General features: G+C 43.6%; 2 protein-coding genes across 7 annotated transcripts in view; one reads left to right on the top strand and one right to left on the bottom strand.

Moving 5' to 3' along the window:
* PSD (pleckstrin and Sec7 domain containing) overlaps window positions 1-926 on the bottom strand; it is a 269935-nt gene extending 269009 nt beyond the window's left edge. For all 4 annotated transcript variants that reach the window (XM_069980570.1, XM_069980574.1, XM_069980572.1 and 1 more), the window contains exon 1: window positions 816-926. The gene's annotated coding sequence lies outside the window, so the exon portion shown is untranslated. The remainder of the gene's footprint in view (window positions 1-815) is intronic.
* On the top strand, window positions 716-26482 carry FBXL15 (F-box and leucine rich repeat protein 15). 3 transcript variants are annotated; one of them, XM_069980578.1, is made up of 5 exons: window positions 716-993; window positions 6049-6109; window positions 10370-10529; window positions 22483-22985; window positions 25777-26482. In XM_069980578.1, exons 1-5 carry the CDS (start codon window positions 885-887, stop codon window positions 25964-25966), a joined length of 1023 nt encoding a protein of 340 aa, XP_069836679.1. In that variant the 5' UTR covers window positions 716-884; the 3' UTR covers window positions 25967-26482. The 3 variants fall into 3 exon arrangements, with proteins under 3 accessions (XP_069836679.1, XP_069836681.1, XP_069836680.1); XM_069980580.1 differs by having other exon boundaries at window positions 936-1015; XM_069980579.1 differs by lacking the exon at window positions 716-993 and adding an exon at window positions 2976-3402.
* Window positions 26483-26906: the final 424 nt, after the last annotated feature.

Raw genomic sequence — 26906 nt, 5'->3', positions numbered from 1 at the left:
CCCTCTGTATACAGACCCCACACACCAGTCCTCTCCCCTGTATACAGACCCCCCAGACACCAGTCCTCTCCCCTGTATACAGACCCCACACACACCAGTCCTCTCCCCTGTATACAGACCCCACACACACCAGTCCTCTCCCCCTGTATACAGACCCCACACACCAGTCATCTCCTCTGTATACAGACCCTACACACCAGTCCTCTCCCCCTGTATACAGACCCTACACACCAGTCCTCTCCCCTGTATACAGACCCTACACACCAGTCCTCTCCCCTGTATACAGACCCCCACACACAACAGTCATCTCCCCTGTATACAGACCCCCCAGACACCAGTCCTCTCCCCTGTATACAGACCCCACACACACACCAGTCATCTCCTCTGTATACAGACACCACACACCAGTCCTCTCCCCCTGTATACAGACCCCACACACCAGTCCTCTCCCCCTGTATATAGACCCCACACACCAGTCCTCTCCCCCTGTATATAGACCCCACATACCAGTCCTCTCCCCCTGTATATAGACCCCACACACCAGTCCTCTCCCCCTGTATATAGACCCCACACACCAGTCCTCTCCCCTGCATCCCCCATGTTACTGTGATTATTGGAGCTTCCTTTCCTCTGTTTCTGCAAAGTAAATACAGTGAATGGTGCAGCAGCTCCCTACTTCCGGTTGAGGCCCCGCCCCGCCTGCTGACAGACATCACATTCAAAGGAGAGGGTACACTCTAGCATCTACCATATTCACTGTGAATCCTCGCCTCTTCCGCAACGAGGCTCCGCCCCCACTGTGACATCATACCTACCAGGAGCCACTTTATTCTAGCCTCTACCCACGTCTCAGCCTTCCTAACGTCTCTTCCGCCTTCACCAAGATGGCTGAACGCCGGTACCTGACGTCATCCTTACGCGACAGGCAGAGGAATTACGCCATTTGCTGTTGCCATGGGAAACCGGCAGATTTGACAGCAGGCTTGGAGACAGGTAGATGAGGGGTTAACTAAAGGTGGGAAACGAGCGCAGTGAGTGTGGCGACTGTGTGTGTACGGGGCCGGAGGTTGTGTGTGGGTGGGTGGTGTACTACTGTCACCTCATACTGTACATAACTCCTGTGTCATTGTACGGTGATGTCTGCCCTACACTCTCACTACAGGCTGTAAATATGGCAGTCAGTGTGTGGTCTGTAGTGTATGGGAGTGTCTAGTCTTATATGATGATGTATTTGGTGCCTCCATTAGTGTTCTATGGATTTATTTAGCTCAGGATGGTATCATCCCGTGTTCTGACCTTGTGCTATACCATCCCTGTCCTCATGTGGGGTCACAGCTGTAGTGTCTGCTGACAGGTGCACAGCCATCATACCTGTCACCTGTGCAGCTAAGCCCCGCCCTTACAGGGGGTGTACATTGCTGCCCGTGGTAGCAGAGTTCAGCTGGTGGGAGGGTGCATTCACACATACAGGATCTGCTGCAGATTTGATGCTGTGTTCAGTTATTTAGATCAAATTTGCTGCGGATACGGTGTTTGTGAAGCTACCCTGAGGGTAGAAACACACACCGTATACGCTGCGTATTTACTGCTGAGATATGCAGCAAATACGCAGCAGATTAGATCTATATAACTGAACACAGCATCAAATCTGCTGCGTATCTGCTGCGTATACAGTGTGTGTGTTTGTACCCTAACGGTAAATTCACATGGACGGATCTGCAGTAGATTTTACGCTGCAAATTCGCAGCGAAATCCGCTGCATATCCTATGCCGATAACTTGAGGATACGTACTCACATCGGGATTTACATCCCACTTGGAGTATGTATGTGAAAGCGCCATGCCGGAGCATACTTTACCTCCTCCCCGCTACAGCTTGCTTCAGGGGGCCCCCAGCGTCTTTACGTCCCGTTAAGCCAATCAGTGGCTGCGGCGGAGCACCGCACTGATTGGTTGAGCCAAGAACCCCTGAAGCAAGTCAGAGCAGGGAGGAGGTAAAGTATGCTCCGGCCAGCAGGGGGTTAATGGCGCTTTCACACACATACTCCCAGCGGGATGTAAATTCCGCTGTGAGTATGTATCCTCATTCAAAGTAATCGGCATAGGATCCGCAGTGGATTTCACTGCAAATTTGTTGCATAAAATCTGCTGCGTATCCATATGTGTGAATTTACCCTTAAGGAGGTATTCCTTATTCTTTTTTTTTTTTTATGTTACTACGCAGAATTTATAAATAACAGATAAGTTACAGTTGCCTTCAGCAGTCTCCCACAGCTCCTATTCCAGGTACTTCTGGTCCTGTTACTCATCTGTTTACTTTGCCTCCAAAACGAGGAGCTGGAGCTGGACCTACCTGCTCAACCAATCGCTAGTTAGGAGAGATGAGCAGGAGCAGTTGCTAGCCCAGAGAGATGAGCACGACCTGCCTGCTCCCCTTATGGACTGGGGATGGGCCCGCCACCCTCAGTGTGACGATAGCCCCTCCCCTCTGTGACATGGCTCCATTAGATCCAATGGGGGATATGATCACAGCAGGTACACAGCAAAAGAATGATGCCAAGCGAAGGAAGCGGGCGGAGTTTCAAAAAACCTCCCTGTTCAGATGTACCTATGTAATAATATCTGTATTGATCTTTAATCCCCACTCTCGATAAGTAGGCATGACATGCCACTGCAGCTCCACCCCTATGCCTACTTACCAAGAGTAGGGGATGAAAATCCTTACTTTAAAAATACTACATCACAGCAGATGGGCACAGTGTCCGAACGCTGTACCCTGACACCTTATAGGTCCTCGGTAGGGTTGGCAGGTTACCTTGAACACTTTTTAAACACATGTAACCCCTCCCACCTCATAATATGAAAATTTAAAGCTGACCACAAAGCTGTGTTGAACCCCCCCCCCCCCCCCCCCCAAAAAAAAAACAACAAAAAAACAAAAAAAAAAAAACAGCTCCATTGTCCTAAAGAGACAGGGGGCAGGGAGTGCTAAGCAGCAGGATCCGGATGCTGGTAGAGCACCATTGTGGAGGATAGTCCCCAGCCTGGCAACTTTCTGTAGTAAAATTACATTCCTGGACAACCCCAGGAATGGCTTGGTCGTCAGAGGGTTAATAATTTAAGCATCATGTTGTGGGTTGGTGTATGCACAGTTTGCTTGGGGGCTGGGGTCACATGAATCCTGGTGACTATAGTACAGCAGTCATTCAATCACTACTTTTATATTGAGCCAGTGCTGTCTGGAAATGGGAGCTGACATGTGTCTATAGAGGGGATTGTTCCTGAATAGGTGCGCTCTTTGTATGACCAGATGTTTTTATGTTGTATGTTTGTGACTACAGTCACTTCTTTTTGGAAGGAGAATCATGGACTGGATTGAAACATAAGGGAATAGAAGGAACAGGTACAACAAGCTAAGACTGGAAGCTTGTGGGGAAAATCACTTCCCACTTGGTGTATTTGTATGTTGTATTGCTTAAACTATTCTATGTATGTGGCAATGATTTTATGTATGTAAATGTACCCTGGTCATATTTTATCATGTTCAGCTCCTGGTAATATGATGGCTTTGTATGGATAGATAAGGACTTTGTTCTTTTACGACAGGATTGTCAAACCCACAGCCCTCAAGCTGTAGCAAAACTACACTTCCCATGCCTAGACAGCTAAAGCTTTCCAGACATGATGGGAATTGTAGTTTTGTACCAGCTGGAGGGCTGACACCTGTGTTCTAAGAGAAAAGGTCAGGTTATCTGGTTGGGTATTATACAGCGTCTAATCAGACATATTTAGACCCATTACTTTCTATCTGATGTAAAACTTTTAGCATATCTTACCAGAGTACAGATATAAGTACTGTGATCTGTAGCTCTGCAGCACAGCGAGGAATATTAATCTGGTTTATCATGCCTATACTCTACCTTGCAGACAAGCAACAAATAACCTGTAAGCACATAGTAGCAGTAAGTTAGTCAGCCCTTATTACTGTGTGCTCCTTTATTTACTGAGACATATCAGAAGATCAGATAGGTTGTCACTTAGCTGGGATCGCAAGAACAACACATGTCACTCGAATGGTCACTCTTGTTTTAAAGAACTTCCCTCTGGTTGAGAGCCTGTGTAATTCCTAACATTACTGTAAATCACTTCATTTACTAAAATTTACTCTTTACCCCCTGCAAAAAAAAAAAAAGGTCTGAAGTCTAGGCCACCAGGTGTCTCCCTTCCCTACAGCTGCTGTCCACTGCTTGTTAGGGGGATTTCATCTCCATCTCTGGCTGCAGTGACCAAGACCACAATAAAACACAGATAGTGGGGGAGGCTTATGGCCCTATTCCACGGGCCGTTTTAGAGGAGCAAACGAGCGCTATTAGCGCTCGTTTGCTCCTCGTTCGCCGCTCGCTGCCGCCGCTATTCAACGCGGCTGCAGCGAGCGGGTGAGTGCGGGAGGGGCGGCGGGGAGCTGCGGGGGGGCTGCTCGGAGGATCGCTGATCGTCTGGGCAGCCCATAGGATATAGCAGCGTCTGCTGCCGATGCTCCTATTCAGCGGAGCGACGGCAGCAGATCGCTGCTATATCAGTCGCTTGTTTTTCAACATGTTGAAAAACAAGCGACTGCAACGATCAGCCGACATGAACGATGTCGGCTGATCGTTGCACTCTATTCCACGGAACGATTATCGTCCGTAGCGGTCGATATCGTCCGAAAATGAACGATAATCGTTCCGTGGAATAGGGCCATTAGGCTGCGTTTACACGGAACGATAATTCGCCCGATCGTACGATTAACGATGTCGGAGTAACGATTTTTTTTTCATAACGTTCAGCGTTTAGACGGTACGATATATCGTATGGAAAATTCGTTTTGCGATCGTTTCGCGATCACTTAAGACTATCTCGCATATAGGAAAATTCGGTGAACGACTGTTTACACGGAACGACATGCGAATTTTTTGCGAACGACGATTTTAGAACATGTTGTAAGATCAAAATGAATGATTTCTCGTTCATTGTTTGATCGTTCGCAGCGTTTACACGTACGATTATCGTTCGAATTCGATCGCTAATCGTTCCGTGTAAACGCAGCATTAGGCTGGACTCACAACACATTTTGCCTTCAAGGCACGGATACAGTGGCAGAATCTGAAAATCGGCTGCCAATGTGTCTGTGTTCTGATTGGCACAAAAGTGGTGTGAACCCAGTATTTGACAGTGGGGTTTGCAGGAAAGATCCCAGGCTTTGTGCATGTATTCTAAGCAAGTCTGTCTCCTCTAGATGGTCAGTGCTGTGGCCTGAAAGGTAAATCAAGGCTTTCCCCATATCTCTTATGTTTTCTCTCATACTATCTAGGACATACTGAGCAGCTATCCCTTGAGTAAATAACTGTGTTGTTAGTATGCACACAGTGTGTCATGGCAGAGCAGAGAAGGGCTGGTGTCAGGGTTAATGTAACAAAGCCATGATGGTTTTCAAAATTATTTTAAAAGTACAAATATGCTTTAAGCCTTCTAAATACAATACAGTTTTATGGAAACCCATAGTTATTGGTTGGTATCATTGACTATCCAATGTCTTTGGGGACTATTATTCCCCATAAACTAGATGAGAAAGTCCAGATTCCTCCATTTTCTAATTTCCCCTGGGATAAGCAGCACCGGAGGTGTCTCTGGCAGCTGCTCATCTCTTCTGCCTAAAAGGAATTAACATGCTCATTCAGCTGACAATTATTTTATGTCTTTTGGCATCTTAACATAAATTATTTCAGATGAAAAGATGGAAGATTCAGATGCAACAAAGTAAAATTTCATACAGGTTAAGATGAATAGATGTTAAATTTAGGATATATGATGATGTTAAAATGTGAAATATTGGAGCTAGTGTGCATAAATCATAGGATGAAAGAGCTTAGGGAAAGTAAATGGTATTGAGATTGGAAGGTTTAGGGAGATTAGCTTGTATTGACTTGAACAGGATTAGTTTAGCTACAACGAGGAAGGTTATAAAAGGGAAATAAATTAATTGAATCTATTCTTTTTTGTGTGTGGCCAGAAAGCATAATCCATACATCTACGACTCCCTTCAAGATGGCCAAGGACAAGATGAATGGCAGGTAGGTTTCTTATTCTGTATCTACTACTCTTCTCCTAGTACTTAGGTTTCTTCATGATTATAGTGCATAGTTTCACCTAAGATTCACAGTTACATGAGGGTTCCTTCTGTTGAAAACATCCATTTCAGATTTAGAAGAGACGGTATGGCAGGAATCCGAGGCAGACCCCTACATTTCTGCTCTCTGCCTGCACTTCCATAAGCTGTATACACTCACCGGCCACTTTATTAGGTACACCGTGCTAGTAACGGGTTGGACCCCCTTTTGCCTTCAGAACTGCCTCAATTCTTCGTGGCATAGATTCAACAAGGTGCTGGAAGCATTTCTCAGAGATTTTGGTCCATATTGACATGATGGCATCACACAGTTGCCGCAGATTTGTCGGCTGCACATCCATGATGCGAATCTCCCGTTCCACCACATCCCAAAGATGCTCTATTGGATTGAGATCTGGTGACTGTGGAGGCCATTTGAGTACAGTGAACTCATTGTCATGTTCAAGAAACCAGTCTGAGATGATTCTAGCTTTATGACATGGCGCATTATCCTGCTGAAAGTAGCCATCAGATGTTGGGTACATTGTGGTCATAAAGGGATTGACATGGTCAGCAACAATACTCAGGTAGGCTGTGGCGTTGCAACGATGCTCAATTGGTACCAAGGGGCCCAAAGACTGCCAAGAAAATATTCCCCACACCATGACACTACCACCACTAGCCTGAACCGTTGATACAAGGCAGTCGGAGGGAAGATAAGCAAGTGAGATGTGACAAGTGATGGCTTGCAGTTGTTCAGCCAATCGGAGCTGAGCAAGCTGAGTCACCTGACAAGGCAGGGAAGGGGGTAGGCTAGTGTAACAGGAGAAGGAGCTGGGAGAAGAGCTTGGTGACGGTGACGACAGTAATCAGGTCTGTGTGAGTCAGGACACTTCCTGGTGGGGGGTGGAGGGGGGAAAAGACAGGGAAGGGAGGCAGATAGGTGATTGAAGCACATTACACAGTTATATAACTTTGTAATGTGCTTCAATTACTGGGAAAAAGTTTTTCATGGCACCTGTCCTTTAATAAAACACAGGCTCTATTCTCTGCAAAGCCGCTTTTAGCTTTTCCCTTACACAGCACCACTCTTGTCCATACACTTAGCAGCAGTTCAGTGAATTAGGATGTGTTGCAGTGTGACCCACAGGGGATGGATGGGAGCACTGCTGTGCAGCCGCTAATAAACAACTGGGAGCTCATTTCTTCCACTGAATCAGTTATAATTGTTAGTGTAAATTGGTACTTTGGGGACATTGATAAACAGAAGCGCCTCAGAGATTGATGTAAAATTATAAATTGATGACTTACCAGAGCAGGTTGGGTATGAAATCCATATTGTCTCTGTTGTGTATTTTCCTTGTAAATTGTGATGAGTATAAAGTAAATTACCATTCATTAAAGCAGCCTGGGTAGTGCATAAAGTGCCATGTAGTGCACATAATATTCCAGAGCAGTGCCAAATCAGCACCAAAGTGCAGAACTACATCACCTGTAGTAACCAAACACCACACTGAAGTAACAAATACTGCCCCCTGTAGTTACCTAACACCACAGGGCAGAAATAAATGCTGCTCCACCTTTAGTAAGCTAGCACAGTGGTGCAGAAATATGTACTGCTCCACCTGCAGCAACTTAACACCACACTGCACCAATGCAAACTGCTCCACCTGTAAACCAGCACCACAGTGCAGCACTCATGTCTCCATAACCTACCTACCTCCCCCCCCCCCACTCACTGTCAGAGTAGTGTGCAGTATTCCTGGCACTGTCAGAGCGTCACGTGTCTCCTGTCGCTGTGCGCTATAATAGGTGATAACATAAATTGCTATGAACTGCCACTGCTGCACATATCACCCATGACATTCAGCTTATAATACTGCCCTTGAAAATAGTTCCCCGACACAATAGTCACCCATATAGTAGTTAATTCCCCCAATAGTACCCCACAAACAGTTTATTCCCCTTATAATGCTACATTTGTGTTGGTTGTGAGACACCTGCTTTTCCTGGCTCTCATGCTCCAGGGCTAGTTCTCTCCTCTTCCTGCTCACTCATCCCCCTCGACACCTCCCCTCTCTATAGGTTATGATGATTTTGCTCTTCTGTAATATAGACGACTTTGCCTTAAAAATATACAGATAAGTAGTTAGTACAGAAGGAAACTCTTTTGTCTAATAAAACTTTATACAGAGTTTCTTAAAATCACTTGTACTAATAATTTCTGCAAAGTTGTTTTTAGTGACAGTTTATCACAAAAAAACAAACAAAAAACAAACAAACATGCAGAGTGACCATGCCCCGCCCCCAGTGTCCACCACTGAGCCTGTATATGCCTATGGTGGATACTGGGGGCAGGGCATGGTCACATGCTCCTCCATGTTGGCCATCTTATGGACAGAATCACCACAGAGCAGGAGTGTGTGGTATTAGCTCTATGAGATACACAGGGAGCTGCTGTCAGTAAGTAATGTGAATACACTTACTAATACTGTATACTGAACTATTTTAGTATAAACTGGACAACCCCTTTAAGGTCCGCTTACACTTTATACCAATTTTGACTGAAATGGCAGGTTTGGCAATTGGTATAAAGTGTATGGGAGCCTCCTGAGTCTCCACCAACGGATCATGTCTGGAAATAGGGTCGGACAGGATAGAATTTCATTGCCTAACCCCTTTCTTTTCAAAGAGATAAGCTGCTGCCAGATCTGACGACAGATTATCTGCCAAAGATTTGAAGCCAAACCCAGGAGTGGATTTGAAAAGAGGATAAATCCAGTCTTTCCTTTATGACCTGTTCTCTGTTTATAGTCTGTTCCTGGGTTTGGCTTCAAATCTTTGGCAGATAATCTGTCATCAGATCTGTTGGTGGAATAGGGCCTTTACTCCTCCCCTCCCCAACGAGAACACAGGAATTTCTGGCTGTGCTGATTGTCCATGTGTATACAGAGGACAGAAGAGATAAGTGTCTGCCAACAGTGTTTTAGGTGTATGGCCACCCATCCTATCAACGGCCATCTTGTCATAATTACATTGAATCAAATATATGCACTAAGTGCCTCAAGTTTCCCTACCTTACAGCAGTTGTGTGGTTTAGAAATGTTTTATATTTCTAGTGTCTAAATGCCTTAAAGTGTCACTGTTATAACTTTCAAAATCTAAATCAACAGTAAATGTGATATAAAGCAAGTTTGCAATTTACATTCATTATTTATTTATTTATTTTAGTTATCGAAAATACAGCACTTCCTGTTTTCTGACAGAAAACAGTCAGAAAATAGGAAGTCCTGTGTATCCCAGGCCATCTGAGCGCTCACAGAGAGAAGGCAGTCATGTGACTGATGGACACATTGAGCCGTGACTCTCTGTACTGGCTGGAATTCCTGTGTTTAGTCTGTTTTTTTTCAACCAGCACAAGTCAGAAAATCTGCCTTTAGGAGACTGGACCTGGGTTTCTGGTAAGTTCAGCTTTGTTTTACAGCATGTTAACAAAAAAATTATGAATGTATAATGCAAACTTGCTTTATATCACATCTGCTGTTGATTTACATTTTGAAGATAGAAGTTATAACGACAGTGACACTTTAAGACTTTAGTGTGCTGCTGCTGTTTGTTTTTTGTGTTTTTTTTTTTTATCTGTCCCCTTATGTATTGAACACTGGTCCATGTAGATATTACAGACACAAGCCTCACCATATCTGTGTTGTATATTCATGTAATCAGCTGTACTTTACCACCATAAATCAAGGACAAAGTGCATAAAGATAAATGTAATTTGTGGGACTGCTGCTTGAGTATACCTACTGACTCTGACATTATTAGCTTTAAGAAGCAATACAAGATGATTGGGGAATTTATCAATGCCGACACCAGAAAATCAATTTACATTTTTTGCAAAATGAAGCTCCTGAAAAATTGTGATTTTCTTACTCCAAAAAAACTGGTGTGCAAGAGTATGCAATAACTGCACAACCAGGACATTGTGGTGTGGTGGCATGACATAATTGCACATTTAGTATTAGACTGTGTTCAAATAACATTATTTTATAGATATGTGCCAGGAGGGTTCCCTGATATATTATATATATTCAATGTATACCACATCTTGCACTGTATAGCATACATTTGTTAATGATCAAAAGAAGTATACATTTTCTACAATGTATGTAAATGTTTAGCTGGCTAATAAGTATTTAATCTTTCCTGTCTTCTTACCTAACAGCCTTCACTTGCTAGATCTGCCATGGGAAGATGTGCTTGTTCCTCATATCCTTTCCTTTTTACCCTTGAGGCACGTCATAAGTTTGCAGAGGGTCAGTAAAGTTTTTCAGTCCTTGGTCCAGCTCTATCTGGCCAATTGTCGCAGCTTTGATTCCACCCAGGTAAACTGTTAAAAAACTATGTGATTTTTATTTTGTCATATATCTTTAGAACACCTCAACATGTCACTTGTCTGTGCCTTGTACATGCTGAGACTAATTGATTCACTAAGGTCATTTAAGTCTTTGCCCACCCTACTTCACACTCTTGTATGTCTCTGCGGTACTTTGTTTTGCCATTTTTACAGAAAAGCATAGATAACTTTTCCATTAAAGGGGTGGTGTCACGAAGCAAAGAAGGTATAATCTCATGTGTACCAACTATATATGTAAAGGAGGTAAAGTACCTTACATCACTGTACTATTATTCTTTTCTATGCATCTGGTTTCTTCCTGGTTTTCTTTCTGAGCTGTGATCCTGCTATTGCTATACAACAGTTCAGACACATTCCTATCATCTACCTTGCTGCATGCGAAGTGAAAACCAACAGTCAGTACTAGAGATGAGCGAACCTTGAGCATGCTAGAGTCCATCCAAACCCGAACTTTCGGCATTTGTTTAGCGGTGGCTGCTGAAGTTGGATAAAGCCCTAAGTAGGGCTGGGCGATATAAACGATATGCCAAAATATCGTCATCAATTCGGTTGACGATATAGACTTTTGGCATATCGGCATATCGCGATATACCACGGAGCGGTAGTAAATAAGCTTCTCACTTACCGCTCCGTGGTACCGCGCTGCAGGGCCTTCCGTTCACGCATCGTCAGCGCGCTAGCGCGCTGATGCGTGTGACGTCAGGTCTCCCAGTGCATGCTGGGAAGAAGACGCGGCCCATCTCGCCTCGCGGACTCCATCAGCCAGCCCTGCAGGAAAGGTAAGTAGCAGAGGGGTCGGGGGCGGCAGATGGCTTGGCATGGGGCTGATGATGGCCCTGGCTGGGGGGACATGATGGCTGGCACATGAAATGGCTGGAAAACTGAGAGGGGAGATGACTGGCACTGGGGGGGGGGCTGATGACTGACAACGGGGGGCTGATGACTGGCAACGGGGGGCTGATGACTGGCAACGGGGGTGATAACTGGCACAAGGGAGGGCTGATGACTGGCACAGGGTGGGCTGATGGCACAGGGGAAGGCTGATGACTGGCGCAAGGGGGGCTGATGGCACAGGGGAGGGCTGATCACTGGCACAGGGTGGGCTGATGGCACAGGGGAAGGCTGATGACTGGCAAGGGGGGTGATAACTGGCACAAAGGGGGCTGAAGGCATAGGGGAGGGCTGATCACTGGCACAGGGGAAGGCTGATGACTGGCAAGGGGGGGGTTGAGTATACACACAAAAAAAATTTATATATCGTGATATATCGTTATATCGTGCATGCATCAAATTATATCGTGATATAAATTTTAGGCCATATCGCCCAGCCCTAGCCCTAAGGCTATGTGGAAAACATGGATATAGTCATTGGCTGTATCCATGTTTTCAGACAACCTTAGAGCTTTATCCAACTTCAGCAGCCACCGCTAATCAAATGCCGAACGCTCGGGTTCGGATGGACTCGGATCAGACAAATCACGTGACTGGAAATGAACTGAGCCTGAGCATACCATGACAGTGGATGCTTGGTGGGCCATTAACAAGGAGAACAGGTTATGAGACAAAGTGAGTCTATATATCTTTAAATACATTTTAAGAAATACTTGTAAATTTGGAATAGGTTTCCGTTAACTCCTAGCCTGTCACCAGACGACACTGGGCGTACAAGTACGTCCTGGGTGTATATTCTTCTATGAAGCTTCATAGCAGGTGGGGTCAGTTGTAATCAGCAGCCGAACCCTCATCGTTAATGACAGGCTGCAGCTATTGTGCTGCAGGCTGTCATTAACCCCTTAAACGCAGAGATTGCGGCACGAACGCAGCATTTAAGTGACCACCAAAGGTCTCTTACCTTCCTCCGTGGGGTTCGATCGTCTCTGTTCATTGGGTCTGCCACAAGGTGGCTCAATGAGCAGAGCGCCTATTACACTGATCAATACTATGCCTATGGCCAGGGGCGGTCTTGGCATTTCTGGGGCCCCAAGCAAAGTTATGTCCAGGGCCCCCCCCCCCCATGTCCCCCCCCCACGACCCCCCCCCCCCCCCCCCCCACACACACACACACACCAGCATGTTTTTCAATGTCAAACAATGAAAGAATTTTATTTCTACACTTATCGTATATCACACTGTTTTTAACACACTCTTTCATATATGACTAAAAGAATTTTGAAAGTGTCACTGCCGTTTAATTATTATTATTTTTTGTTTTCAGAAATCAATAGTCCAGGTGATTTTAAGAAACTTTCTAATTGGTTTATTAGCCGAAAAATGCATTTTTATCATGAAAAAGCAGTTTGAAGCTCTCCCCCCTGTCTTCATTTTTTTCTATGGAGAGGGGAGGGGTGGAGGGAGATGAGGCACCAAAACAGGAGTTAATTTACAGCTACATCACCAGGCTACTCCTCTGAAGTCAGCACTGACCTCTCTGACCTCTGAATAGTAGCTTTCACACAGCTCCCTCTGTGTAATCCTTTGTTCTCTGCTGCCGACTAATCTCCCCCCTCCCCTCTCCATAGAACAGACAGGACTCGACTGATGTAAAAGAGTAGAGATTTCTTGATAATGAACAGTGAATGAGAAAGAAGAGGGAGGGGGGACCTGGGAAAAGGCTTTTTAAATGCAGATAATGGCATATTTGCCTTAAAAACCCAATTAAAAAGTTTCTTAAAATTGCCTGGACTATTGATTACTGCAAAAAAAAAAAAAAAAAAAAAAAATAATAATAATAATAATAATAATAATAATACGACAGTGACACTTTAACAATAAAATACTGTAAGTTGTTGTTTGCTGGTCCACATTTTGTAGTTAGTGTTTTCTGTACTGCTAAAATGCTGTGACAGCTCTCCTTCCATAATCAAAACTGAACCACCCTGACTTTGGCTTCAGCAAAATTTGAGATGATGTCTTCCATATCTAATGATCTACGGACTTTCTGCTCAATGGAGATCATAGCTAAGCCATTCAGCCTTTCTTGAGACATGGTGGAGCGCGGATAATTTTTGATCAATTTTAAAGAGGAAAAGCTTCTTTCTCCAGAAGCAACTGTGATGGGCAATACCAAGAGTAAGCGCAGAGCAATGCTCAAATTACCATAGAGCTCCAAATTATTCTCTTTGTAAATATAATCTAACATAGCTGCAGGAGAAGAGATATGATCAGGAAAACTACGGACGGCTGCCCTGACTTCCATAATCAAGTCTTGGCTGTCAACATCACCCAGAGTCTGCTCCAGTTTGTGGCAAGACTCCTCCAGGGTCTCCTCTTGAACTGCTTTTTTCAGGTTATTTACAGAGTATAAAAACCCAAACAGAGAAAAAAAAAAACCAACTTGCGTGAACCTATCACTGATACTAGTAAGTGCTGTATCAATCAGGGGAAGGAAAAACTTTTGGCTGAAAATCTGTTCTGGTGTAAGCTGAGCTTCTTCATGCCCCTCATAAAGGAACCTGCGTGCTGTTCTACGTTGTCGTACAGCTTTGAATGTCATTTGTACCTGTACTTTCTCAGCAATTTCTTTTGCTTCACTTTCGGCTGATGAAAGGCCGTTATCCCGGTACTCCTGGAGAAACTGTTTAACACTGTCAATCTCCCTTTTCAGTGTATCAATTGCCATATTAGGGCTCTGTAGGAGTTTACTTACTTTGTTAATGTTGTACAACACATTGTACCAAATTACAACACAGAAAATAAACTGCCATGATGTCAGTTCCTTATACAGATTCTGTGCTGAAGACAGTGTCTCTCCATCCTTTTTCTCAGCAGCATGTTCAATTAGTGCAGATAAGGCCTCCAACATTTCAGGATATTGGAATCGTAGGGCCTTCACACTATCAATACGGCATTCCTATCTTGTTGTTGAAAGATTTTTCACAGTGAGTCTTACATGGTGGTGTAGGATTGACCAGCGCTGCACTGAGAAACTAAAAAGGTTGTAAAGACGCTGAAGAATGCCAAAAAGTGTCACTGACAACACAGAAGATCTGGCAGCATCAGCCACAACAAGGTTAAGTGAATGACTGCTACAGGGAACACACAGTGCTTTACTGTTGATTTCCAGTAATCTTTTCTGGACCCCCTGCTTGTGGCCCATCATGTTACTTCCATTGTCGTAGGACTGACCACGACAATCTGCAACGTTAAGTTTCAAATTTTTGATCTCCTCAATGAGGGTATTAAAGAGGCCTCTCCCTGAAGTGTCCTCAACAGCGGAAAAGCCAACAAAGTGCTCTGAAATGGAGGCTCCAACAGATGACTCACAATTCACAATCCGTAACACCAGGGACAGTTGTTCATCGTGACTAGTATCTGGTGTGCAATCCATTATTACAGAAAAATATTTGGCCTTCTTAACTCTTTGTACAATTGCATCCCTTGTTTTCTGCCCAACTAATTCAATGATCTCATTCTGGATTCTTTTACTAAAGTAGTGATCTTTAATCTCACTTTTATCAATCCTTCTAAGGTGTTCACTCATGACAGGATCAAACTGTGCCATTAACTCTATCTGGCCAAGAAAGTTACCATTATGGGGCTCAAATAGTTTCTCTGAATGGCCTCTTAGTGCCTGGTTGCGTTCTGCTAAATGACAAACAATGGCAATAACCCTTCTTAAAACACCTTTCCAATGCTGTACTTCAAGAGCACGTAATTCCCTACTCGCAGTGTCAATGGCTGTGCCTGTTTTTAGCCTCTCTGCTAATTCATGCCAGGACTCCATATTTGCATAGTGTTGTCTGCTTTTTTCGTGCTCTCTTAAATGATGGTGAATATTTATCCATGTGCGAAAGCCACCACTTCTAAGAGCAATTTTGCTTCCCCGTTCAAAAAGAGTGCAACAGAAGCAAAAAAACAGAATCCCTGCTCAGTGAATAAAGAAGCCACTTTCGATGTATTTTCTCTCCATTTTTAATTTTTAGGTAGTAACTGTCAACAGTAAACCGACGAGGCAATTTGTCATCATTCTGGGAAAAATTAAAATCCTTTACTTGAACAGGACCACGTCTGACAAGATAACATCTCTGTTGGTCCGTTAACATTTCTGGCCACAGTGGTCATCAGAAAGTATTGTAATATCATTGTTAATTTCACTCACCACCTGATCTACGCTTAAGGATTGAGATTGTGAAGTCTTGGAAGGACTTGAGCCAGCGACTTCTGCTATAGGTGCAGCAACAGTAGCTACAGAGACTTCTGCTATAGGTGCAGCAACAGTAGCTACAGAGACTTCTGCTATAGGTGCAGCAACAGTAGCTACAGAGACTTCTGCTACGTCTTGTATCTGAACTGTGCTCAACAGCCCCTCGTCATTAGACTTTTTATTTCTTGTTAAGAAATTAGTGAGCTTTGGCAAGCTCCCTATGCTGATCTTCTTCTCTTTCTCTCTCTTCCTTTTTTGGGCACCGCTGAGGTATGAGCGTTTCATATTTTTTTCTGTCTTATATCAGTATATTATTCTCCTATCTGTTTTGCTGTACACACTTGCTGTATATTACTCTCCTATGTTCAAGGGAGCCTATGAGGTCCATACCAGGTAGAGAGCTGTAGAAAGGTGTGGGGGAGATACAGTACAGTATAAGTGACATGACCTTTAGGGCCCTATTCCACCGGACGATTATCGTTCGCATAATCGTTAACGATTAACGATCTCAAACGACCGCTATTGCAAAAGACCTGAAAACGTTCACTCATTTCCATGGATCGATAATTGTTACTTATGAACGTATTTGCGATCGTTTTTTCTTCCGTATTTCTTCCCTATTGCGTTCGTATCTACTACGAAAGACCGAATGAAGTCTTCTTCAATGCGAACATTTTGCAAAGGAGCAACGATAAAAATAGGTCCAGGTCTTATAAAGCGATTTCTCGTTCGGTCGTTTTTCCTCAACTGCATTTCAACCGAACGATTATCGTTTAAATTCGAATTAACTATAATCTGAACGATAATCGTCCGGTGGAATAGGGCCCTTAGTCCAGTGTAAAGTTTTATAATCCGCCTTTTCATTGCCAGCTGAAGTGTCGAAGAGACAGAGCCGACCCACACCTGCACCTCCTGCCCTGCCTGACTGACATACATGGATGGGCTGCGGCTGTCGCTGTGACACTTCAGCTGTTGGTAATGAAAAGAATTATTATAAATGAGTGATTATAGTGAAATTACATCCAATGACTCACAGGAGGCGTCTTCACTGCATCAATTGTAAGTGACGTTTATTGCTGAAGTTGATGGCTTTTTCCTGTTTGGCTATCCTTTAGACTTCTCCAGCCGTGACTCCTCTCTGCAGGATCTACCAGAAAGACAAACATTTTAGGTTCCTCACTCCAGCATCATCCACATCTAGATACAAACTTCCCAAGTGTATTGCTTCTCTCAGTAACCAAGCTCCCTCTATGCCCCCATATAAGCTCTCCTTCTCTGTAGCTGCCTTCTTAAGTTGTCCCCCATAGAGATGGCCCCTCATGCTGTCCTGTCCCCCATAGAGATGACCCCCATCATGCTGTCCCCCATAGAGATGGCCCCCATCATGCTGACACTGTCCCCCATAATCCTGGCCCCCATCATACTGTCCCCCATCCTTGCCCCCATCATGCTGTCCCCCATAATCCTGGCCCTTCATCATGCTGTCTCCCATAATCCTGGCCCCCATCATGCTGTCCCCCATTATCCTTGCCCCCATCATGCTGTCCCCCATAATCCTGGTCCCCCATCATGCTGTCCCCCCATCATGCTGTCCTCCAATCATGCTGTCCCCCCATCATGCTGTCCCCCATTATCCTTGCCCCCATCATGCTGTCCCCCATAATCCTGGTCCCCCATCATGCTGTCCCCCCATCATGCTGTCCTCCAATCATGCTGTCCCCCCATCATGCTGTCCCCCATCATCCTGGCCCCCAATCATCCTGTCCCCCCATCATGCTGTCCCCCATCATCCTGGCCCCCATCATGCTGTCCCCCCATCATGCTGTCCCCCCATCATGCTGTCCCCCCATCATCCTGGCCCCCATCATGCTGTCCCCCCATCATGCTGCCCCCCAATCATCCTGTCCCCCCATCATGCTGTCCCCCATCATGCTGTCCCCAATCATGCTGTCCCCCAATCATCCTGTCCCCCCATCATCCTGTCCCCACATCATGCTGTCCCCCCATCATGCTGTCCCCCCATCATGCTGTCCCCCAATCATCCTGTCCCCCCATCATGCTGTCCCCCATCATGCTGTCCCCCAATCATGCTGTCTGCCATAATCCTGCCCCCCCATCATGCTGTCCCCCATAATACTGGCCCCCCATCATGCTGTCCCCCCACTGACCATGCTGTCCCCCATCATCCTGTCCATAAAAAAAAAACAAAAATAAAAACTCACCTCTCCTGCTCCCCCGTCGGCTCTCTTCTTCTCCTGTACTGTCGGACAGGTCCCCGGCTGGTGATCTGTGGCTCAGGACTGGAGATTCGTTCCTGACAGGTGACAGGCCGGCCGCCGACAGCGCACGCAAAACCGCGTCAGTAAAGTGCGCCAGGGCTGTTACTTACTTCCGGCACACGCAGCGTGTGCCGGAAGTAAGTACCAGCCCTGGCGCATATAGTGCGACCTTGCGTGTGCTGTCGTCCTGTCACCTGCCAGCTGGGGCCAACACACTCGGGGCCGGCACGGACTCCCCTTGCCGTGCCGGCTCCCCTGCTCGGCTGAGTCCGGCTCCTGCCATGATCTCCCTTGCGGTCTTGGGCACCAGAGCGGGGCGCCGCGTGGGGGCCCCCTGGACATCAGGGGCCCCACGCAAGTGCGTGGTATGCGTGGTGCCCAAGACCGCTACTGCCTATGGCATAGCAATGATCAGTGTATGCAATCTAATGATTGCAGGTAAAAGTCTCCCAGGGGGACTTAAAATGTGTAAAAAAAAAAAAAAAAAAAAAAAAGTAAAAATGCTTTAAAAATACCCAAAAGTCCCTCCCCTAATAAAAATTAAAGTCACCCCCTATCCCATTATATAAATAAAACATTTAAAAATGCAAAGAGGGACAAAGCGCCAGGATTACCAATTTTATGTTACATTATATATAATAAAATAAATAAATAGTGATCAAAACATACGATCTACACAAACATGGTATTAATAAAAAGTAGAGACCATGGCGCTAAAAATGACACCCCCTACAGCTCCATAGGTGAAAAACAAAAACCGTTATAAGATTGACAATAGGCACATTTTATTAATACTTAACTGCAAAAAGAAAAAAGTATTTCATAAAAAAAAAAAAAACACCCAAACTGCTGACGCGTCTCCATTGGAATCAAACAGGGACTGAGGGAAAGGGTTATCGTCACATTGGGGGGCGCCGGCCTACCCCCAGTGCTCCGAGCCAGGCAAGTGCTCCAGCAGAACATGGCACAGAGCGCAGGAACCGTGCAGCAGAAAAAAGGGCCGCACCACCAGGATCCTTGTGCTGGCGCTGAGCAAATACTGCAAATTAATTTCTTTTTTAATTCTGGTGATGGTACATTCATTTTAAAACCAAAAGTGCCTGCGGCATTAAGGGGTTAAAATAAATACCGTATTTTCTAGAAATGCGAACTGGCCAGGATGTTGTGAATGTGATAAATTCATCTCAAGGTTTTCCCCTTGTTGTTAAGTCAGAAGACTTGGAAATAATATCATGAGATGAATTAACCTCCTGCTATAGAATCAATTGTGTGATATGAAGCAATCAATATATATTTCACTTGGCTTCATTCTCTTTGCAATCAATAATTATTCAGTCAGGTAATTGAAATGGGCAATGTAGAATAATATTCATCATTTCTGTAGTCACAAGTTATCAATGAAGATGTTACGAGAGCCATATGCCTCACTGTGCTATCAGACCTGAAACATTGACCTTTTATATAGTGAGCAGTAGGTGGCACGGCTGGTTGACAAATGTTGTTACCTAGCTAACAAAGCCAGTCAGATAATAGAGAAATACCATTTCAAGCAAGGCATCTTGGACTCTGAAAATATCCATGGGACTAATCAATAGTTGCTGTTCAGTGCAATATATTTTCTTATATATTTCATGATAAACGGCCAATAAATATAAAGTGCATATATCAATTTCCTGTGTGGTGGATGGATATTGAGTATAAATGAATTTGTGTATGGGATTACTAGGGCATGGCTGGCTGGCATAACATGAGAGTGTAAATGCCTATTCAGATTGGAGTATCTGATGCCTGTACCAGTGTAGCAAGCATGTTTTACTGCACTCTTCGCTACATTTTATTTAACAGGCAAATTTCAAATGTTCTCTTTATAAGACTTAGGCTATGTTCACATGCTGTATAAACAACGGCCATTTCGAGTGAACAACCGTTGCTTACTACAACCTGTGGCTGGAATTAATGATCATGATCACTAATTCCAGCCGTAGGTAGTGTTAAACAACAGCCGTTCATGATGGAACAGCCGTAATTTATATAGCATGTGAACATAGCCTTAGTGTCATTCTACCACCCTGCAAATTCTGTGGTTCCAGAAAGTAAAGCTATCAGAGATCCTCAGCTATGTTTTTCTTATCCTGGATAACCCTAAACAAAGGCTGTTTAGTATGCTCTGTTTTCATCGTTTTAGTTCATGTGGCTCTCATGCGTTGTCTGCCATCTTTATTCCTATTTCCTCTCTGATATTGTTTTCCTAATGAAATCCACATTTTCCATGATGCCTCTGGCTTTGCAGAGGGGGTAGAGTCTCATCACGGCACTAGTGCTATCTGAGTGGAGTAATCAGCATACAATAAAACATACCAGCTGCTTACTCTTACTGCAGTCTCAAATAAGATACAGCTTAAGGCTATGTTCACATACAGTATTTTTGCTCAGTATTTTGCAACCAAAACCAGGGGTGGATTGAAAACATAGAAAGCCTACGTTTACACATATTGAAATTTAAAGGATGGTCGTTATTTAATGGCGAATAAATCTTCCCTTGATTTCCAATGTAAAAAAAAAAAAAAAGAAAAAAAGGATTAAAACTGATCCTTGTTTTTTGTTTATTTGTCTTAGCATACGCAAAAACGTAGCCATGTTTTTGTGTGCAATAAAAGAAACAATTTAAAGGGAATCCGTCAGCTCCCGGGCACTACCTAAGGTGCTGACCGTGTGCTGTAGCTGGCGGTCCCCCAGTGAGCATGGTGCCTTTTTGGTAATTTTCCATGCAGCAGATAATGTACAATCTTATGTCTCCTACTGTCACAGACTGTCACATGCATCCTCCTCCCTCTTCATGAATAATAAATGCTACCCGGCCTCCTACTCGCTCAGCTGTTATATTGCAGATCAGTCCTCTGTAGGCAGTATATCTCTGAAAGAATCTTTCCTCTGTTGTGTTGGAGCTGTGGTCTAGGGGTAACTCGCCTGTCCAGAGACCTGCCAGCAGTTCATTCTCTGGTTCGAATCCCCTGATGGAAATTAAATAGATGTCTTTTTTTTCCTTATTATTGTATAATTTTTAAGGCTATGTTCACACACACACAGTATTTTTGCTCAGTATTTTGGTCAGTATTTTGCAACCAAAACAAGAAGCACATTGAAAACACTGAAAGGCTATGTTCACACACTGTTGAAATTGACTGGAGGGCTGTCATTTAATGGCAAATAATTACTGTTTTTTTAAAAACAACGTCCGATATTTGCCATTAAATGACGGCCATCTGTTCAATTTCAACAGTGTGAGAACATAGCCTTTCTGTGTTCTCAATCCACTCCTGGTTTTGGTTGCAAAATACTGACCAAAATACTGTGTGTGAACATAGCCTTAAAATGATACAATAATGAGGGGAAAAAATGACATCTATTTAATTTCCATCAGGGGATTTGAACCAGAGAATGAACTGCTGGCAGGTCTCTAGACAGGTGGGTTACCCCTAGACCACAGCTCCAACACATAAGGGAGGAGAGATTCTTTCAGAGATAACCTGCCTACAGAGGACTGATCTGCAATCTGACAGCTGAGCGAGCAGGAGGCCGGGCAGCATTGATTATTCATGAAGAGGGAGGAGGATGCATGACAAGTGTGGCACGAACAACAGATCTGTGACAGTAGGAGACATAAGATTGTACATAATCCGCTGCACGGAAAATTACCAAAAAGGCACCATGCTCACTGGGGGACTGCCAGCTACAGCACACTGTCAGCACCTCAGGTAGGGCCCAGGAGCTGACGGATTCCCTTTAAAAACTGATCCATTAAACGAACAGCAAAAATGCAGTGTGAACCTAGCCTAGGTCAGGGAACTCTGCCGCTGATCATTGTATGAACTTACTATATCACTGCACATCTGTTCTGCAAAAGTAGGCCAGAAATGAGATCTTCAATGGCAATCTACGCATGGAGAGATAGAACTGGGTGGGAAAGAGCCTAAGAGCTGCATGGAGGGATCTTTTAGGTAACTATTAGCGATGAGCGCAACTCAAGCATGCAAGTCCGATCGTTCGGCATTTGAATACCAGTGGCTGACGACATTGGATGCAGCCCTAGTGATGTTCATAGGAAGCCACACAGGCTAGATAACTTCACTGTTATGGTGCGTTCACACCTACAGGATCTGCAGCTGATTTTCTGCAGATTTCATTTAAATAACTGAACACCGCATCAAATCTGCTGCAGATCCTGTAGGTGTGAACGCACCCTTACTGAATAAAAGCTTATCATTTTGCTGGTCACATGAACCAGCTGCAGTAATGAAATTTATAATTGTAACTGAGCTGGGATGAAACAAAGGACACTGCAGAAACACTTGGAATGAGTCAGCATCATATGGGCAAATAAAAAAATAAACAAAGGTTTGGTGAATGGGGTGCAAAGCATGCATAAAATAGTGAAATGTTATCTTATTTTTTACTACTGTGTATTTGTTTGACCTTTTTGTTTACTCTTTTTCTGACAGCTTGGCTCACAGTTACCCAAAAGTGCTTTTTCCTCAATGCTCAGACACAATTCAGTATTACAGAAGCTGGATCTACGAAGTTGTTCTGATTGGTTAACAGATAAGGAGCTACTTCCAGTCATTGGGCAGAATCATCATCTCCTTCACATCAATCTGAACAGCTGTGTCCAGCTGTCCCGTCAGTCCTTGGTGGCAATCTCACTGAGCTGTCCCCACTTACGGAATATCTGCCTGGGTCACTGTGAATGGGTGGACTGTCTTTCCCTCCGCAGCCTGGCAGATCACTGTAAACATTTGGAGGCTGTTGACCTGACAGCTTGTCGTCAGCTGAAGGATGATGCCATTTGTTACCTGGTACAGAAAAGCAAACAAATCAAATCTCTTTCCCTAGCTGTTAATGCAAACATTAGTGATGCTGCTGTGGAAGAGACTGCTAAAAATTGCAGAGAGTTAGAGCACCTGGATCTGACTGGATGTCTGCGTGTCAAGAATGAATCCATTAGGTAAACATGCATTTTTTTTTCTAGCATTGTTATACATTTATGGAATCCCAGCATGGTTATACAAAAGCCGACATGGAGACAAAGGAACGGCTGCACATCCCATCTATGGCTGATACTAATGCCGCTAGGCCTATTTTAAAAATAAACACCAGGGTGTCTGTATATAATTTGATAAAACCATAATAGCCCCGTGTAGCACGTGCAGGTGCCCTGGTTCACACGGGTCCCTAAGCTAACTCCACACCGTGTCGGTCAGTGACCGACCAACCCTGCAAAGCATGCACATGCAGGGAAGGGGGGCCATGGAATGGGCCTGCAACCCCAATGTCACAGGATCAAACCCAAAATTCCCCACTAGAACCCAGCCAACCCCGGCGGGGTCGGCGGTCACTGACCGACACGGTGTGGAGTTAGCGTAGGGACCCATGTGAACTAGGGGACCTGCACGTGGTTCACGGGGCTATTATGGTTTGATCAAATTATATACAGACACCCTGGTGTTGAATTTTAAAATAGGCCTAGCGGCATTAGTATCAGCCATAGATGGGATTTGCAGCCGTTCCGCTCTCTCCATGTTGTGTTATACAAAAGCCATTGTAACTTACGGGGTGGTACATAATAGAATGATCAGTTCCATATGATATGAACAACCTATTCTGCCACTTGGTCTGATTTAGTCGCAAGCCAAGTAACAGTACAACTATAGTTTGTTTTTAAATAATTAAAAGGAATTCATAAAAGAAAACAAAGCAAACATGCATTAAATCATATTAAACACATAATATAGCACCCTGATACAGTAACACATTGGAGTTTAGTATCTCAAGGCACTGAGAGAACATTTAACTGAATAGTAAAACTTGCTGATTACATACTGCGGACTTTACCCGCGCACTTCCTTGTATGAAATGTGTAGCATACATGTTACATGACAAAAAAAGTTAAAATTCTTCTACCCACCATTCACCTTCACTGGTTTATAAAGAAACTTAAATAATGCTTTTTCTTGCATATTTTACTAACATAATAAATTACAGCAATACAATGCAAGCATTATACAGTATTACCTTCAGTATTGTACAGGTAATGTACAGTAGTTATATTACATTAAGTGCAGGACCTTCCGGGATGTCAGTCATGTGATAAGTCATCACCAAAGGTCCTTCAGCTTGGTAAGTTGCCGTGAGCATATCCGCTCCAGATTTCTCTCCGGAGGGGCACTGATCTCACTGATCAGTACTGACAGGAGAAGGAAAAGGACTGCACAGCTTATCCAGCTCTCCAGCACAGCGCTGAGTCAGCACTGTGCCTCACCATCAGGGAAGGAGTCAGGGCAGTCTGACAGTGTGAAAATAAGACGCAGGCACTTTTTAGCAAGATATTTATTTGCTTAAAAGTGCGTTTTATAAAAATGAAAAATGCGGTAATTTTTCTATAAAATATGATGCAAAACCGGAAAAACAGATAACATGAAGCATTTAAAACTAGTAAAAAAAAGAGGGACACACGCGCAATCTTCTTCATTCAATTGTTCACGGTAACACACAGAACGATAATTGTTAGTTACAATTGTTATTACAATTGTTTGCTCCTTCTGATCACAGCAGAACAATGTGTACATCTAGTGAATATTTAGCAGACAATTAACAATGATTTTATGGTCAGCTTAAAAAATGCGACCAACGACACAAAAGATTTTTTTTTTAATCGTTGCCTGCATACACATGCAAAGATTAACGTTTAAATCCGAACAATATAATGATTTTTTTTGTGCGAAAATCGTCCCGTGTAATAGGGCCCTTTTATTGCATGGTTCACTTTATAGCTTTAGGCATTTTATGCTACACTGTATGGCATATCCTTGCAATATGGTAAAATTTAGAGGCATATACAAGTTACAGTATGGACCCATATACTTATATAGATGTCTTTTTAACACAAACCTTGTATTGAGTCATTTTGTGGCTGTGTACTGGGCCTTCACCTACACACAACACCATTTAAGTTTAGGTAGAGAATAGAGAGCAGCTAGTAACTGAAAATCTGTTGCATAAGTCAATCTAGTAATATAGCAGCATAAGATATGGGACAGCATAAACAAATAAGCCAAAAGCCGCCTGACAAAAAGTATTTAATTGCCTTGTATGACTTTTTAAGTACGATCCCTACTCAGTGACAATGAGCTGCGAGCTGGAGGCAAACTCTTTCTTCTGTGTTTGCTTACAGTGCAGTTTGTTTAACCATTAAATAAGTAATCACAAGAAGTGTGGGTTTTCTCTCCAGCAGAATATCTATTAATATTTATACAGTGATAACGGATTCAGAGATTAATGATACTTTAGATTTTTAAATGTTTTTAATACTGAGAACTTTACCAGAAGCCTTTCAGTGTCTGCCATAAATATAGAGATATAAGATATAAAGAAAACTGAGAAATTGCTAGAGTAGACCCATATGGAACAATTCAGATTATAGATCTATATATATATATATAAAAGAGAGGGAGAAAGAGATAGAGCGCTCATGTCAGAAGTAGAAATGAGTTGTCACCAGCCTGGGATCAGAAATCCCTGGAACAGAAGGCTATGTAAGTACTTAGTTTTTATTTTTACCACGACCCCCTGCATAATGGAAAAAAAGGTTCTGATGCTGGCATTTATTATATCTGACCAAGGATGGGACAGTTTCAGAAGTTTCAACAACTGCACCCATTTTGACAATACTTATTAGATTTACAGTAATAGTTTACATTGTTTTACACTTAAGTAACATATCCCTTTTTGTACTGCAGGACCCTTGCGGAGTACTGTGCCAAGCTGAAATCCCTCAAAGTTAAGCACTGCCATAACGTGACAGAATCAAGTCTAGGAATCTTGAGGAAGAGAGACGTTACTTTGGACGTGGAGCCCCCCTTACAAAGAGCCTTGGTCCTCCTGCAGGACGTTGTTGGATTTGCGCCGTTTATTAATCTTCAAATATAGCAATCTCTCTAGTGCAAGGCCACCCATTATCTCATTTACCACCACTGCCAATGCCCCGCCCCCCAAACCCCAGCAGACTTGACCCATAACACTACCACACCGGCACACAATCTGCAGCAAGACTTTACAGCAGCAGTAAACATTTTAAAAGGTGCTATGAGGACGGAGAACATTACTTTGTGGCTGGAGGCAGCTGAGATTTACTGCCATAATTCAACAGGAGGTTGATAGTGATTATTAGCACATCAAGATCTTTGATTTGTTGACCTTTTTCAGAGCAAGGAACAGCAGAGTGCCCCGCCGGTGACACCACGGATGGTTTTATTTATTACTGCAGAGCAAGATAAGACATATTTACACAGTATCATTCACTCCAGCTAACTTCATGCAGCAACTGAAGCGTGGCTCAGCTGCAGACTAGACTATCTGGATACATTATGAATATGGGTAGATAGTTTGGTGGAAATTTTATGTGATATATTAAATACAAGTTAATTAAATGAAAGGATTACGTTACCACTGTGTTTTGTGTGCTTTATAACTAGATACAAAACTAATACATCATATATACATAATAGCTGGTGATCTTTGGTATCTATTTTCATAAAAAGGTACAAAGTAGCAAGATGGTGCCCAGTCATTGCTGGAAAAACAAATATAGGACTTACACACTGAGATGAAGGAATAATCTGGGTACACAATGGATTTAGATGTTTTTAACCAGTGGACCAGTTTTTCAACGATAAATTCTCCCCAGGGCACCTTTTATATATTACCTGTGCTTCCATAACATAGAAAAATGCAAAGTGTCAAAGAGGCATTCTTTGAAACTTTGCCCAAGAGAATAAATCCATTTTTCCACGTTATGGAAGTTCAGCTGGTACAAAGGTAGCATGTGTCTCCTTGGCCTAACTACCACCTAGCAGTTTGGAATTTGAAT

This window comes from Dendropsophus ebraccatus, chromosome 8 (assembly GCF_027789765.1).
Source record: "Dendropsophus ebraccatus isolate aDenEbr1 chromosome 8, aDenEbr1.pat, whole genome shotgun sequence".
Taxonomy (NCBI): Eukaryota; Metazoa; Chordata; class Amphibia; order Anura; family Hylidae; genus Dendropsophus; species Dendropsophus ebraccatus.
Note: the sequence above shows the minus strand (reverse complement) of the source record. Positions and strands in the feature narration are given on the sequence as shown.

Excerpts from the sequence above, each read along its gene's own strand:
- FBXL15 (XM_069980578.1), top strand. The coding sequence starts at position 885 with ATGGCTGAACGCCGGTACCTGACGTCATCCTTACGCGACAGGCAGAGG. Across the intron at positions 10,530-22,482 it reads GCAGCTTTGATTCCACCCAG|CTTGGCTCACAGTTACCCAA; the intron begins GTAAACTGTTAA and ends TTTTTCTGACAG. Across the intron at positions 22,986-25,776 it reads GTCAAGAATGAATCCATTAG|GACCCTTGCGGAGTACTGTG; the intron begins GTAAACATGCAT and ends TTTGTACTGCAG.